This window comes from Diorhabda carinulata, chromosome 2 (assembly GCF_026250575.1).
Source record: "Diorhabda carinulata isolate Delta chromosome 2, icDioCari1.1, whole genome shotgun sequence".
NCBI lineage: Eukaryota > Metazoa > Arthropoda > Insecta > Coleoptera > Chrysomelidae > Diorhabda > Diorhabda carinulata.
The window spans coordinates 16,196,219-16,221,242 of NC_079461.1; the positions used below are offsets into that span (position 1 = coordinate 16,196,219).

Consider the following 25,024-nt stretch of genomic DNA (forward strand, 5'->3'; position numbering starts at 1 on the left):
TACTATAGGAATTTAGGTTTAGGTTAGATAAAGATAAGTTTTAGTGAATGATTGGTAAATTTATGGATAACAATAAATTTCAATAGGTTAAGTCGTTATGAATTTAGTTGAATATTCATTGGCTAGAATATAAATGACAATAAGATTAGGTCGTTATAAGTGAAGTTGAAATTTATAGGTTAGGTGAGGTTAGTTGGTTGTTAATGGCGTTGAATTTTCATAGAATTTGTTTTTTTTCGAAATCTAAAAGATATGCATAAATTACACTAAGGTTATTTAAATCAGTTTTCTTATTAATGCATTGACCGTTTTGGGCAATATATGTTGTTTCTAAAAATAAACGTTTTTTGTAGTTTTTTTCAGTTGTCAGAACTTTGGTAGATTCATAATTCATATTTGTGTCTTTCCTGATAGACATGAGTCGCTAATGAACATCTATCAGGTTATAATCTGCTATCACTCTTGTGAGAAATTATTCGACCTTTTCGACTGACCAATGTACTTTTTGTCACAATTTAAACATATACTATGTTTGGCAATTTCACTGAAGTAAAAGATAAAGCACCAATCAATAAATTATATATATATATATATATATATATATATATATATATATATATAAAGTGGACTAACTTTAATATATTTTCCGTGCTTGTATTTATCGTCTGGGAAACAATTAATTAAGATTTATGTTATGTGTGTTAGATACACTATTTATAACTCAAGAACAGCTGTACCGATATGGCTGATAATTGATGGGGAGGTAGTTTAGGGCCAGGAGACGGACAATTTTTATTCCGTTCGCCAGCGTCCCCGTGTGACTTGACATAAAACGTCAGTCACTATAAAACGTAGTATAACAAAAACTAATCAGACTTGGAATAACAAAATGCAAATGACAGCTATATAATGCCTTAGTGGTAAAGTGAAATTGCCATTGTTGGCTCCGCCACCTGAGCAATTGTATTCATTGCTTTGTAGCGAAACGCCAGAATCACGCCACTTCCAAATGATGTCATTTGGGGAAGATATTATCGAAAAACGAAGATTTAGTCCGACATTTGAGGTATTTATTTTTGTACTTACATAGAATATAGTTAAAGAATAACTTAATTTACTTATTCGTACGTATTCTATTTGCTAATTCTGAACACTCTACTCTCACACCGAAAAAAGAGTTAGTTAATACTGATTGGACATTATTTTAATATCAAAATGGTAAATCCATTGAATGGTGAGTATCAACATCATAATTTATTTTATTTATTAGACAAATGACAATGGCAACCGGTAATAATAATTAATTATGCAAAAAATTTATATACGAAATATTAAATCTACTGTTTTAATTTCAGATGACGAAACTACAAATAAAGTTAGCTCAATAAATTATTACGCATATCGTTTGATGATTCGTCAAAATGTTGACAACTATTTGCTGCGGTTTCGTCGATTGTTTCAGCAGTATTGCGTCGACATGTATGTCAAAATAGAAACGGAACGTTCAACTTTCATTAGGTTGAACCAAGCCAAACTGCGTTCTGAGGAGTACATCCATTTACTCGATGCAGTTAGTACTGAAGGAAATGCAGCTAATATTGGTCGATTAACTACTCTGTCGGCGACGTACATTGGTAGTCCACGTCATATGCATGAATATGCGCAGGATGCAATGGCATATGTTCGTCAATATTTTTACCTGTAATCCAAAATGGATAGAAATTATTCAATTGCTGCTTCCCGGCCAAACATCAAGTGATAGACATGACATCACAGGGCAAAAGCGAGGCCTGCCGCACGCACACATTCTTATTTGGTTAGCGGAAGGAATTCAACCTGACCAAATAGATGATATTATATGTGCCGAGTTTCCTGATCATGAAGCCGATCCAGAACTACATGATGTTGTTATTACAAATATAATTCATGGACCGTGTGGCGCCATCAATCCCCAATCACCTTGCATGGTCGATGGAAAGTGCTCAAAACAATATCGACGGAAATTTACGGCGGAGACCGTCACTGAGATAGTTATCCGCTATATCGGCGTCGATCACCAGATGACAACGGTCGAACTGTCACAACAAAAGTGAAAAGAATGGATTCCGTTATCGACAATAGTTGGATTGTTCCATATTCGCCACTTATTTCTAAAACGTTCAAGAAACTTTGCAACGTTGAGTAATGCAATTCAGTAACGTTCATAAAATATATTTGCAAATATGTTACGAAAGGCATTTGCGATTGTTGCTGGTAAATGTGCGTGGGCCAACGTCATTTGAGACACTACAGACTGTTAAAGGTGTAATATTCTCAACATATCGTGCTGAATATGAAGAACTGAACTTATTAGAAAACGATACCCATCGGGATACGACAATCGCTGAAGCCATTATCTCTGCATCTTCGTCAGATATGCGAATTATTCGCTATCAAAATTTCGACATGCTTTCCATCAAACCCATGTTACCGGTGGCACAAATACAAGGATAATATGTCAGAAGATATTTTACATCAAATTCGTGTCAGTTCCAGAAATCACGATGCTGAGATGAATGAGGAGATACATAATTGTGCTTTACTCTTGATCGAAGATATGTGTTACATCATGTGCGGTAGTTTATTAATCAGGTTAGGAATGCCAACGCCAATTCGTGAAATGAATGACGCATTCAATCGGGAATTGGAACGGGAACGTGAATATGATCACCAGGAATTAGATTTAGTAGTTCAAACGAATGTACCCCTGTTGAATTCCTAACAAAATGAAGTTTATGATACTTTAATGAAGGCAATCGATGATGGAAATGGTGGTTTATATTTCCTAGATGCCCCTGGTGGAACAGGTAAGACATTCCTCATGTCAGTAGTTTTAGCCACTGTTCGTGCGAGATCCGACATAGAGGTTGCAGTTGCTTCTTCTGAGATAGCAGCTACATTGTTAGAAGAATGCCGTACGGCTCATCAGTATTAAAATTACCCATAAATCTTTAAGAACCAACGTCTAATATTGCAAAAAACTCAGCAATGAGCAAATTTTTATCAGCATCGAAAATCATTATTTGGGACGAATGCACAATGACGCATAAACGTGCATTAGAAGCACTTAACCGAACATTGAAAGATTTACGCAATGACTCGAGATGTTTTGGAGGAGCAATGATTTTACTGTCTGGAGATTTCCGCCAAACACTACCAGTAATTCCAAGATCTAAGGCTGTCGACGAAATAAACGCTTGCCTCAAATCGTCGAATCTATGGCGCTATGTGAAGAAACTGCAACTGACAACAAGCATGAGAGTTGCATTGCTTAATGATACATCTGCTGAAGATTTCTCTGAGCAATTGCTGACTATCGGTAATGGTCAAGTACCTGTCGATGAATCGAGCGGATTGATATCATTTCCAAATAATTTCTGTAATTTTGTCTCATCAAAAGACGCAACAATGTATTTCCATACAAGTATTTTTAGATTCTTTTTATATTGGATCACAAATTTTTCATCTGTTTGATTAAATTAATTTTAGTGTTGCGTAGGTGATATGAATGATAATTGGTATATATTCCAGAACTTATTGGTTTCCTATAGCAGTCAATTAAAATTTTATTATCTAATGAATTTAATATCAAGCAAAGGTAACGATTTTCAGTATTCTCCTTTTCTATAGTAAATTGTGTATAGGGATCGAAACTGTTGAAGTGAAATAATGAATTATTAATTTCATTATATGGAAGGGATAAAATAGATATTACGAAGTCCTAAATATAGTGGATATTGAAGACACCATTGGTGAAATAGAAGAAATATGTTTCGTTCAAAATGAATAATATTTATTCTAATACAGTTCCTTTATTAAGTTTACAATTTTAACTTATATCGCTCCATTTATGTTGTAGTGCTGTAAGGCATATATTTAAGTGGATATTACTAAGCAGGGATATTACATTCAATGCTTATAATATATAATTCGGTGGTAATATTATATTATTAAAAGTTTCTTTGATTTTAAAGGAGTCTTTGATATAATAATCATTGTTATAATCATAAGACTTAGTCAAAATTTCAATTAACCAATTTGTAAGGGGCTCAATAGAAGTGTTGAATGACTGAAATTTTGACTAAATCTTAAATGATAGTTCAGGCTGGAGGTCAAATCGGACTCATGTCGAATGTTTGTTTAATATTTGAGTAATCATTTCTGACAATATAGCTTATCGTTGAGTATATCTTAACATTATTTGCAATAATATTAAGGCACTTTTCATGTCGTCATAAATTTTTGATGTCATCTTTAAACTATTCTGCCGCCTGTTTTAACAACTAATTCACACAGCTGTTTTAGTGTTAATAGCTCAATCTATCTTCGACTTTATCATTTTTCTTGAAAATCATTTCAATTAATCCTCATTTTGCGCTTAATACTAACAAATATGTGATAAACTCTAGTCTTAGTTCAAAAGGATTCATTAGTTTTATTGTGATAACAGAGAACCAATAACTCAGCGAAATCTACTTCAAGTTATTTGGTTTGCGCAGTTTGCATATAATTTGAATTTTATCCGACACTTCCTCCGTTGTGTATTTTGCAGAACTAAGCTATTCATATGTAAACATTTAGTACCTATTACAAGAAAAATTTTATCACAGTCTGAAGTTGATATTGTGTTTGAGTGGTTATACTGGACGTTTCCGCAGTAAGTAGCCTAACAAAATTAATTTCAAACTTCACTTCACTTAATCCTGAAGCCTTTCTATCGTACTATGTGTAAGGCATGTTGGATTTAAGTCATTACATCAGCTTCTATTCTTACCTATCCTGTGTCTTTTGTTTAATTTCCTGCCATCTTATTCCTCGATCTACTCTTGCCATCTTAATTGTATCTGTTCAGCTCCTCCTCGGTCTCCCTTTCTTTTTTTTGTAATACCATGGCTAAAACCATCTTAATTGTCCTCCTTCTGTTTAGTGCGGAGTTGTTTTAAAATTGAATTTTTTCTAATAGTGATATTCCTTATATTTTAGAATCTTGATTTATTATCTATTATTTCTGTACTTTGTATCCACTTTTTTTATTCTGTGTTAGTGCCCATGTCTCTGATCCCTATATGTGTGGCTACTTTTTTATATACTTCTGTTTTTAGTCGTTTTTGCATTTCATCTTTGACAAGGAACTTAATTACATTGAATGTTCTTCCAGCTGCTCCAGTTCTCTCGTTTATTTCTTATTCCAATCTTCCATCCTGTGTTATTGTCAAACCAACGTATAAGAAGCATTTCACCTGCTCTATATTTGAATCTTCTAAGTTTATCTAATGTGTCTTTTTCTTTCGGCTGATGATCATCGACTTAGTTTATTTTCATATTCATTATCTGTCACTGTATATTTTTACGTTTGAGTTTTTTTCATCTTCTGTCATTATTATCATATTATCTGCGTATAGTATCTCCGATATTTTAATGTCTTCCATTTTCCAATGTCCAACTTTATACTGTTTAATTTGTCTCTTGGTTTTTTTTATTCCTTCATCTAACACTATGGTAAATAATAATGGGCTCATTATACATCCTTGCTTTACTCTCTTTATTCTTTCGTACCTATTTCATATCTCTTGCCTAACTCTGACATAGTTTTCCATCTGCTACAGGATGTCCCTTAATTCAACTACCAATGCTCTAGGGAAAACTCATTACGTCAAATTATGTCTAATGGGGTAGAGAACTTATGTCCGCAAAAGCATTATTTCCAAGATAAAGCGTGTTAAAGTTTTAATATAATAATAAAACGATTTTTTGTCGATGAATTTCAAATGGTGTGATCGATTATTATTGAAACTTTTTGACGATTATCAGGTTGATAAACTACTTGTTCGAACATGAATAGATGAATTCTAGTTTTTTCTGAATAAAATGTCATTATTTTTATTTTGTATTTCTACAAACAATCCTCAATAAAAAAGTAACTTTTCAAATTGTCCACCTCGGTGGTTTAGAAATTTCTTCTATTGTTGCTTGTATACGACCAACAAGATCTTCCTCATTTCCTATCGGACTCTGATAGACGAGAGAGTGCCCCCAGAGAAAAAAAAAACAACGAGAGTAAGATTCGGAGACCTAGCTGATAAACTAAAGAGTAACTTCCAGAAGTTGTGGTAATATGTCTCTTAAAAATGTGGAATATATTTCTCCATTCAATTTTTAAGAAAACAAATATGGTCCTATTATTTATTCGTCTACCATTCCAGCCCATACATTTACAGAAATTTTGCTGATTTTATGGGTAGAAGTAGTATACGGGTTTTCATCCATCAATACATAACTGTTTTGGGAATTGAACTTGCTTTCTCTAGTAAACATTGCATCATCAGTAAATATAATTAGTTTAGAAAATTCATCATTATTCTTATGTTGTTGAAGATGCCAATTAGAAAATTTCATGCGAGGCGTAAAATCTGTTGGTAAAATATCTTGTACCTTTGCAAATTTATAAGGATGCAATAGCGTTCATTTGCAAGTTCCTATTTGTATTCAATATGTGAGTGAGGGATCTCATAGTTAAAGATGGTTGATTCTCTGTATTATTCAGAACGTGGTTTGCAAAATTACCTGTAGGAGGTCGTCCGGCGTTATTGACGTTAATTATCATCCTCGGATGATGTCTATGAGGACTGCCAATCTCCAATTTAGTTGACTTTCTCCGTAAATTGAATGAATATCAACTAATTCTTCAAAACTGTAATCGATTTTGTATATTTTCCAATCATTTATCTTGTAATGTACCCTTTCAAATAAACGTTACATAAATCAAACTTGAACAACAACACCGTTGTTTTCAAAGCCTCCTAATATTCTTAGTCGAAGTAAATTTGAATTTCTAAGACACTTAATGTTTTCCAAAACGTACGCTTATCAATGCTGCGTAAGGACAGAGCGTGTTTAAATGAAGGAGCCGGAAAATTTGAGGTTACTCTTCATTTTGTATGATTTGTTTGTGTAAAATTGTTATCTGTATGGTTTAATGTGAATTAAGAATTTCCGGAAAACAGGTTTAGCGTAGTAGGAGATAAAAATTTCTTCGAAGAAAACGAGTAGTTTAACCAACGAATATAATTTTGTAGGATACCAATAACCTATTAATCGATGAAATTGATTCGGACGAAGCTGTTTTGGGTTTTCTAAATAATCAAAAGAGCGGTCACAAAATGATATTTTCCTCGGAAGCGGTTAATTTTAGCGTAGTCAATGTCATAACTTTTTTATTAAGGAATGATTATTAAGAAAAAATAACATTACAACGAGTGGCGGAAAATTCTAGGGTGGAAAAAGAGACTTGACCATCAACCAATCGTCAAAAAGTTTCAATCACAATCGATCTCACCAATTGAAATTTATCGACAAAAAATTGTTTTATTATTAAAAGTTCAACATGCTGTATTTTGAAAAGGATGCTTTTGCGGGCATACAGTCTCTACTCCGATAGACAAAATTTGTCTAAAGGCATTGTCCCTAGAGCGTTGGCAGTCGAGTTTAGGGATACCCTGTATAAAGCTCTGTTTATTAGTTTTTCTTCAATACCTCTCTCCATTCTCCATATTCTCCATTTTCCATATATCATTATTTCTATTGACTGTGTCGAATGCTTTTTCAAAATCTGTAAAAGCTAGATTATCTCTCATGTTGCTTTTTCAGTTATTTGTCGTATTATGATATTTGCATCTGTTTGTTCTAGATCCTTGTTGTGAGTATTCTATGGTTCTTTCTATATCATATCTTAGTATGTTTTCTATTATTCTCATATATATGTTACCGACTGAGCTCAGTAATGATATTCCTCTATAATTGTTGAAATTTCTTGTATCTTCTTTCTTATATATTGATGTAATTATACCCACTTGCCAATATTTTTAATTCATGAGTTCATGGTTCTAAATACTCCATTTTGATCATGATACGCACTAGTCTAGTTTAGTACATACTTGCAAATAGATCATTCAAAATTTATTCTGTTAAATAATGATAAATTAGGACGATGAAATATTATCAATCGTGGATTTGAAATGATCAGTTTTAGATTACCCCAATTTGCAAGTAAGATGAGGTTAATCCATTGTTATTTTTTGAAGAATATCGTTTTACCAAATTATAATTTCGGTCAAATTAGAAATTTGATATTTATTGATATCTATTTATAACTTGACTTTAGAATATCATTCATAAAATTTATTTACTCAATATTTCTAGTATTCTATCATGAATTCTAAAGATTCTGTTAAAATTTTGTACTCATAATAATTCATTTTCAATTTGTTCAGTGTTGTTAGTCTGGATGACACATTATTATTAGGTTAAGTACTCCCATAGTGCGAATATAAAAGATTAATGTTATTCAAATTTTCAATAAGTAGTTTTTAATATTTGCTGGTTGATATCGATGAATCTAGAAGTTTCAGTTTAGTTGGTGATATTTATTGATCACAATACTAACACCCAATATTTAAAAAAATGAATTTTCTACTGTTATTTCAGACTTCCCAATTTTTCAAGATGCGTATGTTCGTTTGTCTCTTTGGTATCCTGATATTACAATATTTAGGACACTGCGAAGTTCATGTGAGATCACCCCGTATATCGATGAGAAGCTACACTTCACCTCCAGAAAAAATGATATCACCGTTTGACGAAACCGAAGTGAAAAATTCTTCTATCTTAAAAAGAAGAGGTAAATAATTTCAATAATTTTAATATAACCCTTCCACATATTTTTGGTTATTGTAATACTTTGTATGATTCAACTAATTTTTGTTTTTGTAAGGTTCAATTTAGATAATCATCACCAAATGTTTGTGAGTGTGTGCATCTATTGAATATACGTCTGTATACGTTGGTAAACCATATGCGCGTTTGTTCCTAATTAAGATTTAAATACTTGTTCAGCATTTAGGCGATCAATCATTTTCGTAAATAAGAGGATTACATTGAATAAACCATGTTTATGACATATTTTTTTATCACAAGTTTTTATTAACAATATAATGTCTTGGTGAGGCTTATATACAGTAATACAACCTCTTATACCTCATATTAGGTCTATTGGCCAACTTTTTTCAGTCTTCTCACATTTCAAGGCGTTAACAACGTAGTGCATTTGGGTGGGTTTCTATAGTTTGGTAGTATTTGATGATCCTCTCTTGGATAACTTTTTGTACAGTGGGCACTCGTAGGTCCACGTGAATGATGGTGTGATTTGTTACATACCATGAAGCATCTACTAGTTGACAGAGTATTTTAGATTGGGATCTCTGATTAATATTTGTATTAGATTTGGAGGCGCAGCTCCACAGCTTTATTCCATATGTCCATATAGGCTTGATGATAGATTTGTAGATACGGACTTCGTTTTCATGTGAAACTTTGGATGTTCTCCCTATCAACCAATGTAGTTTTCTTGCTTTCATATCAAGTTGGTTTTTTTTGTGATTTGTTGATCCCAGTTAAATTTTTTGTCTAGGTGGATTCCTAAGTATTTGGCATTATCTGCTTGAGGTATTTCCATATTGTTTAACTCAACTGGCGGACATGTACCCTTACGTAGCGTGAATGTTACACTTATTGATTCGGTCTCATTAACTTTAATCCTGCATTTTTGTAGCCACTCCTGTACTTGGTCAAGATGAGCCTGGACATATTTTGCTGCTGTTAGTGGTTCTTGATCAGTAGAGAGGATGACTGTGTCGTTAGCAAAAGTTCCTGTTGTTGTAAACTGTGTCTCTGGTATATCTGATGTATACAGTATGTGAAATAGTGGGCCTAGTACGTTACCCTGTGGCACCCCTGTTGCTACAGTAAAATTTTCAGATTTTTCTTCATTAACTTTTGTTTGGAAGGTTCTGTTGGTTAAATAAGATTTCAAAAGTGCGTAGTAGTTTGGGAGAGAGTACTTTTGATTTTGCATAGCAGCCCTTGATGCCACACTCTGTCAAAAGCCTGTCCGATATCAAAGAAAACAGCAGAGCAATATTCTTTGTTTTCCAAGGCTTTATTTATTTTCTGCGTGAGTCAGTGGACTTGTTGCACTGTCGAATGTTGTCGGAATCCAAATTGATGGCAGGGGATCCAATTCTGTGGAGGAGTAGTTAATCTATGTAGGATCAATTTTTAAAGAAGTTTGGATATGTAGGTAGAAGGCTTATTGGACGGTTTGATGACACGTTGGTTAGGTCTTTGCCTGGTTCACCAATCAATATGATTAGTGCAAGTTTATATGATTTTGGCCAGTATCCGAGTCTAAGAATTGCATTGTAGATGTATGTTAGCATGAAACCTTTGGAGGTAATTATTTCAGCATTTTGGCGGTTATTAGATCAGAGCCCGGTGCTTTTTTTGGGTTTAGTAATTTTATTTCATTGTGTACTTCTTTTGGAGTCAATGCTTTTATGGGGCTTCTTCTGTTTATTGCAGTTGCTAAGTTTTGCTCCACTTTTTGGTCTGTCTCGTGACTTAGTGGCTAGAAGAGTGTAGTGAGATGATTTGCAAATATATCTGTTTTTTCTTTGTCGCTTCTAGCCCACTGTTCATGTTAGTTTATTCGTACAGGTGGTGCTGTTATCTTGGACTTTTTTGAACATTTTATTGGATTCCAAATGGAATTATCTGTTCTTGTTAATTAAGATACGTATTCCTCAAATTGTGCATCCCTTGTTTCTTTGAGTTTTTTTTTCAATTTAGACAATTTCAGGACTTTCTTCTGAAATTATTCGCTTGATTCTTTCCAAGCGTGAAAAAAATATATCACAATTACATTGAATAATTTTGAATGGAGACTTAAGGATTTAGTTGGTGATGAGAGTGTAAGAGATAAAAATTGAGTTCATATTCGGTATAATTATCAGAAGAAACGCTTTTGTTATCGGACAGATCTTCTGAATTGAGTTGCCTCTTAAGTTAAGAGTCGTGTGAGACAATTTTTAAGCGAACGTTCTTTAGTTTCGCACTAGACAAGTGATAAATCACTTAAGGGTCCTTGGTTGTTGGGCGTGAACTCCAGTGTTTCGTTAAGAGGATCTGAGCTACCGTATGAATTTTATAAGAACGCTAAATATTGGGTTTCAGTAAGTGTGAATTTGGTTGAATTGTTTTAAAAAAGATTGCGTATAGAGACAATTGAGTTGGTAGAAAGCTTGTGTTTTTCCAAGATTTGAGTTTTAGGTTTTTTCTTTTGATGCTTAGGTATATTATGGGAAGTTAATAATGGAGAAGGGGGCATTTTATTGTCTGATAGTAAAGAGGATTCTGTGTGATATGATTGACAGGTATCCACATTGTTGTCAGAGAATACTCCTCTTTTTTGACTATGGGAAGGAGGAAGCAGTATAAGGTTTGGCTGCTGCTCAGCGTGAGCTTGTGAATCTGTTGATAAGTTATTAGTTAGGGGTGCTGAGGATAAAAGGGATGCTGATGATAAAAGGGGGGCTGGCGAAGTTTCACAAAAAGGAGTCTTTCGGTAGAAATAAATATACGGTATGGAGGGTTTTCATGGGTAAATAGGAGTCTGTTTTCAGGAACGTCAGTAATATCTGGATACGAAATTGTCGTCAGGGGTTTGCCAATTAAAAAATGTCCAGGCGTGAGTACGTTTGAATCGTGGGAGATCGGAGAAATAGGACAGAAATTTAAGATACTTTCAATCTGAATTACGATTCTTCGATGTTTAAATTAGAATTCATGGCCATACGTTGGAAACGGAATTCAGCACTTTTAATGCCCACCTTCCAGATGCCTCCAAAACTGCCATTCTATCATGTCATTTGTCATTTCAATTCGTGACTTGCGCTCACAAAATTGGTACCATTATCTGACCAAATACTAGTCGGTCAGATAAATACTACCTATAAATCGGTTTAAAGACGCCAAAAACGCTTTGGTTGTTGAGTCAGTGACCTTTTCGATGTGGACAGCTTTGGTACATAGACAACTAAATGAACAAATATAAAGTAAAATTGGTTAAGGGCAACATCACGTGACTTTCCTATATTCTCTAAAGTTCTTTTAAATGGTATGCTAACTACAAACGTCGCATTACTGTTCCTCGCGGGATAAGTTGTTCATGTGTTTGACCTCTTTGACCTCCCAGAACTTTCTAATTTTTGCCTCTAATTTCCCCGTCCCCACATTAAGGCATGAGACAGATATATTTTCAATTTCGCGGTGTTGTATGCACATAATCCAGCCCAAACCTGTGTTTTGGAGATAAAGCATATTTGGTCCGAGTTGTTATTGTTCCAGAAGAAGAACTGAGTGAAATACTGGTACACGTAGGGAAAACCCAATATCATTTAAAATATCAAATGTTGGATCTGCGAGGCTTCAATTTTGATTTATTGCTATCAAGTTTTTATCAAAAGATGTTTTTTGAAGCCTGTCGGTTATATTTTGAATTACAAGACAATCTAAATCTCTGCTATAATTAACAAACCGCAACATAATAGTTTATATTGACTTGACCATCAACCTTTTACATGTCCTGTCTGGCGCCCTTAACGACATGGTTAATGTTTAAGCGCCTTAAATTCAATTTAAGGCGTTTAAACATTAACATATAAATGACACATATACACAAATGAAGGAAAAATGGAATTTAACGTTATAAAAAAGTTTCAAATTTTTGCTTATCTAATGCCCAATCCGGATTCGCGTGAAAAACCTCCTATGAGCTCTCGACGCTCTTGACGAGCGGAAGCGGCAGGTGTGCTAATCATCCACACTATCGATTTTTTCAGTTGCTTGCTTTGTCCACAACGAACTGAACGTGATTAAGTGACGTTTATACTGCCAAATTTAATTGAAGCTTCTTCGTTTCGTAGACGACCATCTACTGTATACCTAGAATATAATACAAGACAAAAATCATTTATTGCACTACAAGAGAAGTGAAAAAAAATTCTCTACTTATCCGATACACACGTCATTCAGTCCGTTTTATTTCCTCTTGTAGCCTCGTGAAGAGTCTGGATCGGGCTTAAGACTTTTTCGATAGAAAATTTTGATATAATTAAACTATAACGGAGGTATTTCACTCGAAGCGTATATTAAATACCTTAGACATTTGTTTTTCACTAATGTGTTGATAAATATCAAGTATATTTCGAAGCCCACTTTCCACTTTCGGCTCTAAAAGTTTCATCTTTCTAGTCAGTTTGATCCCATTGAACTATAAATATCGATCTATCAATATTTGAATTGTGAGCAGCACTAGGAAATGTACACCCCGACCAGAAAGTATCCTGAATATTGGTAGGAACAATCAAAATTATGACCTGAACTAGGTATTATTTGACTTTTGAAAGTTTGGTAGAATTTGGGAATAAATTTGCATGTACAAGGTATGTAATAACTTAAATTACATTCTAAAGCTATATGTATTTCGAATTAAACATAAAAATTTTGGAATGTTCTTTAAGGAAGCACAATAAGTTTTCAATCGAAATCTTCTGTTTGTGACATTTTCGGGGCTGATAACACAAATGCATAAAAATTGCCTATAACTGTGGAATGGAACGTGTTTTTATAATTGTAAGTATTTATGGGATTTCATGCAAAAGTATGAAAACACAATCACAATTTGTGATAAAAAACATGTACAGAAAACATTAACTGGTGGTTTTGAAGAAGAGTAATTTATTCGCATATTTCTCAATCTAATCGATAACTCAAATCGAGTGAATTGAAATATTTTATTTAACAGTAAATACTAACATAATGTACAATTACAATAGTACAATTATTTTGATAAGCAATATTTTGAACAGCCAACAAGCGAGAGCTTATTTAAGTTGGCTAACAAAATATAGCTTGATAAATAGACCTAGGAGAACGACATTTTGTAAAGATATGACCACTTCTGTCACAATTCCAGCATACACAAGACGATAAAATGGAAACATTGAGGAATTTTCTTGTATTGTATGAATTATTAGTTGGTGAAATGTGAAGACAAGTTAAATCAAGTTCCAGTAAACGACAATTCCTCGAAGACGGTGGTCGATAACAATCAGACCAAACCCTGGATTATTCAATTCTTTTACAAAGCTGTGTAAATGGGGTTATGAATACTAACGCTGAAACGAAAAATGAGAAAAAAGAGATTCTTGCGAATCTTTGCCACACGAGATTGTTTAACCACAACACTCGATAGGCGATCAATAGAACTGTCATCAAAGAAGTATAAACTACAACGAGTTCATTTTCACCCATGATTTGAATTTACTACAAATATTTAGATACAATGTACTCTAAGTAAGAGTAGGAGAAGATAAAGATGAAGAAACAGGAGGAACATGATTTTAGTATGATTAAACACAATCCGAAACTAATGAGGTTGTGTTTGGTTCCAATGAGATTCAATTAAATTCACTTCACTATCCAAAGAAATTTTTAGCTTAACTTGTTGATCATCATCTGTGTCAACATTTAATCTATTAACTTGGTTACAATAAACTACGATTTGCTTTTCCATCGGCTAATAAACCAGTAAAGAGTCATCGCTTTTCCTCAACTGTATCAGGTACAAGTACATTTTTGATACTGATCTCATAAAGAAGTCCGTGAGTTTTTAAATAATTTACTTGCATCATGCATCATACTAATATTATTTAAACATAAACTTTAAAGTCAACAATTAAATCGAGAATATCAAACTATGAAAAGCCCGGTATATTGAAAATATCATTTTTAAAGGTATTAATTGAAGAATTTACTTCGTCCAAAACAGAAAATAAAACAACTAGACCTAGAACTTGTAAATAATATGGTTGCTGTACCAAACAACAACAAGAAATTTTGTTGTAGCCCCTGTAATTCCTACGCAATTGCAACAGAAATTGGCTCACAAGACAATGTTAGTCAGTCGTTCGTAGTAAAGTTTAAAAAAATAAAAACTGTATCCGTACAAAGTTCAACTTTTTAACAATCTCTTAGAAGATGATCTCGACAGAAGTTTGGAATTTTTTGATGAAAATCCAAATATTTTTAATGGCTTAGAATTTTCATACAAGAAAACGTTTGGATGGTACAATAAATCCAAACAACTGTCGCTAATGAGCTCGGAAAAGTCCCCATTTGATTCAGACAAAACACTCCAAGCACCTCCAAAAAATTGATGTTTAGCTAGAAATTGTCAGAAGAAGTCAGTCCTTATTTCTTTCGTGAGAATTTAACTGCTGAGTGATATTTGGAACATCTTTAAATGGCAGTACTCCCGGACCTAATTGCCACCAACAAGATGGTGCACTACCCCATTGTATTTTCAATGAAGATAACCAGTTTGAAGGAATGGAGATTGAAATTGGAATGGAACCGCAGGTGATTTGATCTTACTCTATTGATTTTTTCTGTAGGCAAATTTGAAAATTTGGAGTCACGTTAACCAATCAGATTAATTAGAAGACTCATTGGACCGAATTAGACATTCAATGACTCGTATAACTCCGCAGATGAAGAATAACAAATAAATTATGTCTACTATATTCTTTGCCTGTGTTAGTTAGTGAACGAGGCTCAATTTAGGCAATTTTTGTAAGAAATAATTTTGGTTCAATGAAAATTTCAGTTATTTTGAAGTATGGAAGATATTTTCCACTCTTTTCGAATAATTATTATAAGTTGTTTTGGTACTATCATTTGGTATATAATATCCAAATCTATATCCACTATAGATAACTCATTAAAAATGTAGGAGTATTTTTTATTTATCACATAGAATTTGATAATTGTGTAGAACACTTAATTTCAGATTCCGATGGAAATAAGAAGAAAACTCTGCCAGTATCTGATATTGTGGACAATCTATACTATGTCGATCCGATTTTGAAGGTGAGTGAATGTTTCTTAGAGCTCTTGCTTAAATAGCAACATGAATTCTATACATTTTTTTGCAGTTTGAAGTCACTGTATCAATTAACAAGTGCAAAATATTGCATATTCCTCTACAGCGCAGAAATTTGTTTGAACTATTTTGTAAAATAATTCCTGCTAAGTAATTTCGTTTCATCAAATTTTTTGTAATATTTGGCGAGGTCGAAGATGAAGTTGCTGGGAAATACTGAGCTGGAGGCTGAATCTATTCTATATACTTTTTGACTCATAAATTTCATTAGCCATAAAGTTATATGTCGATATAAAGTCGATATATTCAGCAATATCTCCAACCTCCATGACGTTTTAGATATGTTACCGTATTAATTCAAAAAGTCGCAAACGACCTTCGACAATAGTGGACTGTATATAATCTCGGACTCAGTAATTGCAAATATTTCACTATCTTTTGCTGTTTGCCAACTTTAATCCCATAGGTTGTTTTTTACATTTTTTATGCGTGCGTAGTCCAAACTTTGCATTTTTCTGCAAATTTGGAAGATTTTTCTTTGGTATTATCTAAGGTAAATTATCCAAAGGGCTGAATTGTAATCAATTTCTAATATTTAAAGTTAATCGCAGTGGCAAGCATCTGTAAAACGATTAGCCGAAGTTATTTGAAATTAAAATATGAAATACGCTTATTTTCACGTATTTGGGTATATCAATACAGTTTTTAATACTTACCATACTCCTCAGTATTGCGTACCGGAACCCTAATGTTAATGGCACTAACTTTCTAAATAACCTTTCTAACAAAAAAGTTGCCTTGGCTTCTATTCTCCCTTCCATAAAGCGTACTGTCATATATTTCTCTTGAAGTGCTTCATAGCAGATTATTACAAACATGGGATGCTTTTTGAATAATATATAGAGGTGTATTTTTAAACTGTTTTGGTTTAAAACACATCCATAAAACTATTTTCATTCGGAAAGCTTGGAGCAATTCAATTGTACAATATTCTAATGCTTGATAAACTCTGTTTGGTACGTAAATAAGCGATAAGAAGAGTGTTACAACATCCGTAGAAAAACATCGATTCTATCGTGCGGAATTTGATACTATAGTGTGTAAAATCCAATAGAATGAATTCAAATTTCGTTAACATTCTCAATTATAAATATCTGGAATGAATGTAATGAAATAATCTGAGTCTCAAGATCCTTAATTTATAATATTTTATGCATTGTATCACAAAAATTAACCGAAAAAAGAATTCGCTGCCATACACGGAAAAAATTGTTACGGTAATTTAAGTTTGGACGACATTCCAATTTCATTGATATGTAAATATCTAGCATAAGAATTTCTAAACGGATTTGGATGGAAATTTGCTGGATAATTTGTTTAAATATTATTCACATACATTAACTCATCCAATTTATGTTTTATTTTTGGGTACTCCTAACATTTTTTTGCTAGGCAATGCTTTGCTAAAAGGTTTTTATATATTTTTCTTTTTGCATCCTAGTAGTTCACTAATGCAGGAGGAATAATTAGGAAAAAAGGTTACATGCCGTTTCTTCACATAATTACATAATATAGCAACATTTGGAGATAAATGGCAGTACTTATCATACAGCTAATATGCGAACGCGCTCGCGTGTATAAATAGGAATTAAGATATTTCGAAAATTGGTCTCTTGTTGAAGTACGACACATGTTTCGATTTCATGGGCAAAAAATGTGACTGCATCTAATATTCATAGACAACATAGAATGAAATGGTACCACTCTTTCTAATCAGGTGGACATGATGTCAAAAATCTCTTCTTAAAAGGCTAAAATCAACCAAGCATTAGCTGAAGAGGATATAACTGTGAGTAAAATTTCGTCATAGTTGAGACTACGTTTCTGTTATGTTGTGATAATTGTAGGTGTGTACTTGTTGTTATTTTCAGTGAGTTTGGGTTCTTTGTTGAGAAATGATGTTTCAAAAGTTACCTGCCAATGTACAGGAGAATCAGTTAAGAAAAATATTCAGGTCTTTATAAGAAAACAAATTTTTTGTTTGTTCACAATTCTTACAATTCTGTAAAAGAAAATTAATGAACAAAGTTTTTGGCATGTGGCGACAAGATTTGGATACAAAAATAAAACTTAATTTGATATCAAATGAACATACCTTTTCAATCGTTTCACAATACTTGTTTTGATTAATAAAACTCTTGCTTAACAATCGTCGGATCGTTGCTCAAAACTTAACAATCTTTGAGATTACAAATTGGAGAACGTTTGCCTGTCGCCATTTCATTTCTCTTTTTTTGCTGTCGCATGAACATTTTGAAATGCTCTTATCTCCTGCCAACTTACCTAAATTAACAATTAACATGAACATGGTTACCAACTTTGACTCTATATAAAACAAAATAGTGTGAGGTAAGGATAGGGTCAGGGTTGAGATAGGTCGGGTCAGCTGTCAATTTGATTGAAGACACAGAACTTGTTTTTCTACGAGTAAAACTATTGAGTGGAAATACTTTAAAATGGCAGCAACAAGGAAAGTCTTGCGACTGGTGTGTCCCCATACAGTCCAAATTTGGAATCCTTGCTCTTCAGTCTGTGAGCTTAAACATTAGACGACACCTAGCTCAATGACAAAGGCGTGATTCCTAACATGACGGACGAAACAAGTTGGTCTGCCCTCTAATCAGTATCGAATTAGATTTGATGATTAATTCGATTTGTTATTCGTGGCTCTTATTAGTAAATATATCCTTATTGGACTCTGAATCTTTTCTATTATTACTCGTGATTGTGAAGTTTTTGATGTTTGCATATTAATCACTAGAAAACTGAATAGATTTGATCGTATGTTGACCACGTGGTCACAGAATATGTTTAAGTATAAAGTACTTGTGAAATTTGAAACTAAAAGTAAACATGTAGCTATTTTGAGTACTGAGAGCGTTTTGATTTCTTTGTTACTTATGTTTAATTACTATCAAGTCTCATTTCTAAAGACAACGTATACGATGTCGCGAGCTGTAGCTAGTTTCAATTAAAAATATGTTATAACATATCAGTCGTTATTAAACTAATCGTGAGCGTTATTTGTTCATTATTAAGTAGTCTAAGTCAGCCGTTCTCACACTTTTTTGGTAACCAGTTCTTGTTTGACAGAGCTTTCCATATCAGGAATTCGCCGAGAAACAGTATCGTTAATATCGGTACGGTATAAATATGCTTTGCAGATTTAACGTCTAGCATAAATTTTGTCCTGTCCACCATTTAACAAATTCTCGATAGTTTGCGCCTCACTTGCCTGTGGAATGCGATAGCTCGCTAAATACAATGCCTCTGTTGCTTTTTCATTGACGATTTGCGTTGTGTGCATCATAGTTTTCTGACTTTTCGATGAATCTTCTTTTTTACGCAGAAGAAATCTAATTACTTGTCTTTAACCAGTTTCAAATGTCGGAGCATCTTGGAATCAAAAAATCCGAAACTGATATATGATTTATCATGTATCCTTTTTTTCGGCTTTGAAACCATGGAACTTGACGTCGTTGTATCACTACCTTAATCTTTAATTACTGCATCTTCCTGGCTGCATACTGTTGTTAAAATGAAAAAGAAACAGAACGAAATGGATCCACTCGACTAAATGATTTACTAATCTACTCAACTAAATTGCAACAAACGAAAAAAAAAAATCTATTGTTAATCGGTGTTGATAATCAGATGTATTTTCTTTTTTTCTTTTTCGGAGCCCCCACAGGGGCTATTAAACAGAAATCTAATATTGGGTTAAGATTAGCTGAACGCTCAGCAATTCTACCGACTATCTCTTCCCTATCTACTGATTGGGTGATATTATGTCATTGAAATTACTCTCATTGATATAGTTTTCAGCAGTACCTACTGAAAAATTAACCTTTTGAGGGTATTCTAAAGAATTTTAATAATCCATAATCAATCAACAATAGAAATGCGTAAGCCTGAAATTAATCAGCATTTTTGTTTTAAGCTAATTTGCCAGAAGAAAGCTAAATGTCACCTGTGGTAACAATGCATCTATCACTATTATTGGTCACACAGGCTTGAATTTCTGCTTATGTATCTATTATTCCTTCCAAATTGCAGCTGCAAGTATTTCACTCTGACCAAATAGATAGTTTCATACTTGGACCGACCGCCCACGATGCAATGATTTTGAAACAAATGTTGCAAACCAGCTGATCTTGCAACAAATTAAAACAAATAAAACCACGAACACACACGGATACTTATCGTAATCAGTATTAAATCAGTTAGGGCAGCAGGGAAACGTAATATTTCAATGTATTCAGACTCAGATAAGGGAGAAGTCACTGATTATTTTCAATACCGCAGACAACGTAGGGTATAGAGAGAATATTTGATCCATCCATACCTAAGTCAAAATGTGATTTTTTAGACTGTTCGTTGCAGCACAAGAACTTACTCAGACATATAGAACGATTATCGTTTTTCATTGAATATGATAAGCTTTTTTTCCACTTCTCCCACAAATCTGAGGTTTAGTTCTTGATCGCTCATATTGAAGAAAACAAAATAATTATGTGATAATCAAATGAAACAACACCTGCAACGCAAAAGCGACCACAGAATCATAAAATCTGAGCCAAACGGAAATGGAATGGAATGGAAAATCCGCACCTCCCTGGATAACTTTAAACAACACAAATAATTTAATGTCTAATTATCAGAAACTTCTAGAATTCAAGCCTTATTACGACAATACAAAATCTTTGGAAAAAATATTAGACAATTATATGTAAAGACTTTCCGATTATATATATTTAATTTTTTTCAATTCTTTATCTGAATCATTTATTCAATGTATTTACAAAAAAATATAGAAAAATATATGGGGACTGCTGTCTGTAAACATTAAATCTCCAATTCTTCTTCTAAATAAATTTCTCAATATTCATAACAGAATATATTTAAATACTAACTAAAAAAACCCTGCTCATAAACAGAAATGTATTTAGATACTACCTAAGCTCGACTGCCTACGCTCTAGGGAAAATTCCTTGAATTCCATGGTTTTCTATGAACAGATTATTTCTAGTGCGTGCAGCAGGGGTCAAGGACTATTTTTCACTTCTGAATTCTGCGCCACTGGATATATTTTTTTTCATTAAAAAAACTGTTGCCTTCTACTACGCTAAAACGGGTTTTCTAGAAAATCTTAATTAACACATTAATGACATTCAGATGAAAATTTTACAAATAAATTATGCAGAATAAAATTGAAACATTCTATTAACACATCTTAAACAAAAAATAGGCGAAACACAACTAAAGCAGCTGCTGAAATTATCCACCTCCTTCGTTATCCTGACTCTTCGCATCATTGAAAAGCGTACGTTGCCGAAAACTTTAAGCGTATTGGAATTTATTTCTATTGCTGCTTGTATACGACCAACAAGATCTTTCTTATTTTCTAATGGACTCTGATACACGAGAGACTTCATGTGCCCCCACAGAAAAAAATCAAGTAGAGTAAGATCCGGAGACCTAGCTGGCCAATCAATTGGCCCACCTCGACCTATCCAGCTTTGTCTTTTCTGAAGAAGCTTCATCATACTGAAATGTCATATTTTGTTGGGTATAAAAAGGAAATCCTCCCAGAAGCTCTGGTAATATGTCCCTTAAGAATGTCATATAAATTTCTCCGTTTAATTTTTGAGGAAACATGTATGGTCCTATTATGTAATCGTCTACTATTTTGGTATAGCATTACCTATAATTTAAAAATAGAATGTTTTGAGGTGAAGCAGAAAATGAATAACCTGGGAAAAAAAGGAAATAAAGTGGCACTGGAAAAAATAAGATATATTCCAGAAATAATGTTGTTAGTTTCATTGAGGTGTGATAGTTCAAAATCAGTTGATGACATATGAAATTTTGAAAGAATTGGCTTCTTGCATTTTGAGATCCGTCAGCAAATTAGACCCGTTATATATTTCTCTAATCCGATAAATTTGTGTTATCCACTATCGCTTATTCTATTAGTTTCATCTCTAGAAACCATATGCATTACTGTACTCATTATAAAGCTGATATTTATGAACACACTGACTAAAAATGTATGTACGCGTTAATCATTCGTGGGCGCACGAATGCTTAGGTCAGTACATATCTTCACACGAATTTTTATCGCCCTAAAAGTTTATAGTAAACAAAATTGAGACAATCCCTCTCGCAATATTATAATATTGTTAATCTAGCTAGTATTATTATTATAATCCATAATTTTTCAAGATTATTTGATTCTAGGGTGACTTCAATGAAGCCTGGTTTTTCTGTAAGGAATATTTCATGGAAGTCTTATCAGTGGAAGATTCAAATGAACTACAGAATATAAAGTACTTTATGATGGTAGAAAATGATAATAAATTTGATAGTAAGTATACACTCACTTTTATATGAGTATATTTGGAGAACAGTTATCAGCAGTATTTTAATTATCAAAGGCCATTATCTATCTATTCATTGTCATGATCATTATCGCAGAATTATGAATAAGTACGTATTACCATTTCTTAAGAAGTGGTCTTCTAGCTGCTTGATAAAAGTAGAAACCAGTTTCGTTCCATGAGCTTTCTTTGTCAAGTCAAGGATTTAGTATCACTGTCTTATATCTTCGTTGATAACAACAGATGGATTATAAAATTCTTCAAAACATACGTTCGAATCAACTTGGTATTACCTCACTTAAAAAATAAGTCTTCATGGAGACACTTTACGTATGTTGATGAATATGTAATAACTACGAATATTTAAGAGGTTAATTAAAAAGTCAGGAAAACTTACACGATTATTTGTTAGAAGACTCAATTATACCATGAAGGTGTAATAAAATTTTACAACACAACTCTTGAAAGGTGGTTTTCAGGTGGAAACAATCTTTTTTTCAACCTATCTAAAGCGCTGTCTTTGTTAAGTACCCACTCAGATTTTTCTAAATTTAAATAAACCGTAAAGACTCTACATAGTATTTACAAAAGCTGAACTTTTCTAAATTTTCTATAAATTTCTGTTAAAAATCTGTGATATTCCTTCTGTATTTTTTGTTGGATTAACATCAAAAGTATAACAAAATATGATACTGTTATAACTTCACTTTCTCGGTGACGAAGTCATGTTTCAAAAGGCAAAAAAATATTGGATCAAAGTTCACTCAATAATTTACAGCTTATCTAGATTCACGATATACGTATTTAACGATCTAGGTCATTCTGCGAAGCTAAATGAGAATAATGTAATATTTATAAGCGCTAATACAATGAACAGAGAATGAATGATGAGTCAAAACATTAATTTTATTAATAATTAACATTCATTATTCAAAATTTATGCACATATCACAAAAACTAGAGCATATAATTCATTTATAAGGTTTTAGTCGTAATCTGTGCACTCCATCTCCAGTTCAACAAAAACAATAAGATATTCTAGAAGTGACAAAAATCTCATATTCCTCTAAATGCAAGAAATTTATTGCAAATCAAGGCAGGGAGAATTATGTATGAGTTTCTCACGTCTCAATCACCGTACTCATTCTATCGATACTTTGTTTTTATGTGTTAAGAGCGAAGTTCAAAATTTACATGCATAATATAGAATGCAATAACTTATTTTTCTCATATTTATTGTAGTTCACGTAAGGACAATAGGTGAAGAAGCTTGAAATTAATACCAAAAGTTACCAGCATATACTTTTGATCAAGTGCATCTTTTATAAATGCTCAAATTTATACGGAAGCAAAGAAAAAGCGAATAATTTCTGTTGTGTTATGTCTGTTGTAGAATAACATAATTAGACACAGTTTATTATTTAGCATTTCAATTATTTAAATTCATTATTTTTAGTGGTGCATAGTTATAGTACAAAAAACATTATTCTTTCTGTTTTGTTGCTATTTTGGGCTGAGATTGTGATATAATACATCAGAAAACTAACTGTCCTGAACATTTTCCATCACAAATTACGTTTGTTATAGATAAAGTTTCATTCTACACGTCAGGGAAAAGACTGAATAAAGCAGGCTTCTGGATGTGGATGGATACTGGGAAACCTGTGAATAGAGATATCATAATTGAAAATAGAATGTCAGGAGATTGCATGATTCTCGAGTACGATTTTAGTACTAATGAAGCTGTTTTAAAAACCGATAATTGCAACTCAGAGTTGCACATTATTTGTAAGTCAAGAAAACATAAAAATACGTAGAATGGGAAAAATGTTTTTATCATATTTTTATGTATTTTTTTGTCAGTTTAACGAATAAAATGTTTTTTTACTTCACATATTTCCTTTTCCACAAATCCTCTTATTTTGAAAGTAAATACCAGCGTACTTGGAAATTAAGTAAGCAACATCACAAGGAAGCTTAACGCGTCGCACACTTTATTTTTTCGAACGTACCCGCACACCGTACAATAAACTTCAAGTGTTACTGTTAAACTTGATATTCAATACTTATTTCTTGTATGGACCACACATGATAAAACGTTCTAAAAATCATCTTAATTCATTCAAATAAGAAGTTTCACCTCATCGAACCTCTAGTACTGTTAATGCTCACAAAGATTCATTAAAAATTAAGAATTTATTTTCGAGACTGCGCGACGACGATGAGCTAGTGGTTCGAGTACTAATTGAAGTGCCTCAATTTATTTCACGACTATTTGAAAATGTATAATATTGATACTTAATTTTGGTAGAATTAGTAAGTGAAATTTCCTAAGTAACCTGGTTCTCGTTGGCAGCGTTCATAACAACTTCATTTTGTTGGAAAAGGAATTTTGAAGTGAGTGCGTTTGTATTTCAAATGAAATCCATAGTGTCTAGAATCTAGTCTCAATAATATCAATAATTTAATATGGAGCTCCCAGAAAAAACCTCACTTATTCACTTGAATCAAGAAAGTTTTGGAGTTTTTCAAAGCTATAAATCTCTGTCAGGAAGCATGATGTCAATAGCTTATCTAAATAATAAATCTCGATCTATGTTTTGATCTAATAATTCTTACAAACCAAGTACTAAGTACTTAAGCTTATCTTATGTCTTGTACTTGACTCTTGCAACAATGTATTCCGTTTGTGCTCTGTGCACTAATC

General features: G+C 32.9%; 2 protein-coding genes across 4 annotated transcripts in view; one reads left to right on the forward strand and one right to left on the reverse strand.

The window, feature by feature from the left end:
* LOC130890709 (UNC93-like protein) overlaps nt 1-25,024 on the reverse strand; it is a 223,457-nt gene that overhangs the window by 81,853 nt on the left and 116,580 nt on the right. The gene's annotated exons all lie outside the window — the stretch shown is intronic.
* LOC130890720 (uncharacterized) lies at nt 4,549-24,209 on the forward strand. Of its 2 annotated transcripts, none has more exons than XM_057794970.1 (5): nt 4,549-4,696; nt 8,524-8,716; nt 15,770-15,864; nt 22,178-22,304; nt 23,905-24,209. In XM_057794970.1, the coding sequence occupies exons 2-5, from the start codon at nt 8,542-8,544 to the stop codon at nt 24,132-24,134; spliced, it is 627 nt and encodes a 208-aa protein (XP_057650953.1). In that variant the 5' UTR covers nt 4,549-4,696; nt 8,524-8,541; the 3' UTR covers nt 24,135-24,209. The 2 variants fall into 2 exon arrangements, with proteins under 2 accessions (XP_057650953.1, XP_057650954.1); XM_057794971.1 differs by having other exon boundaries at nt 15,785-15,864.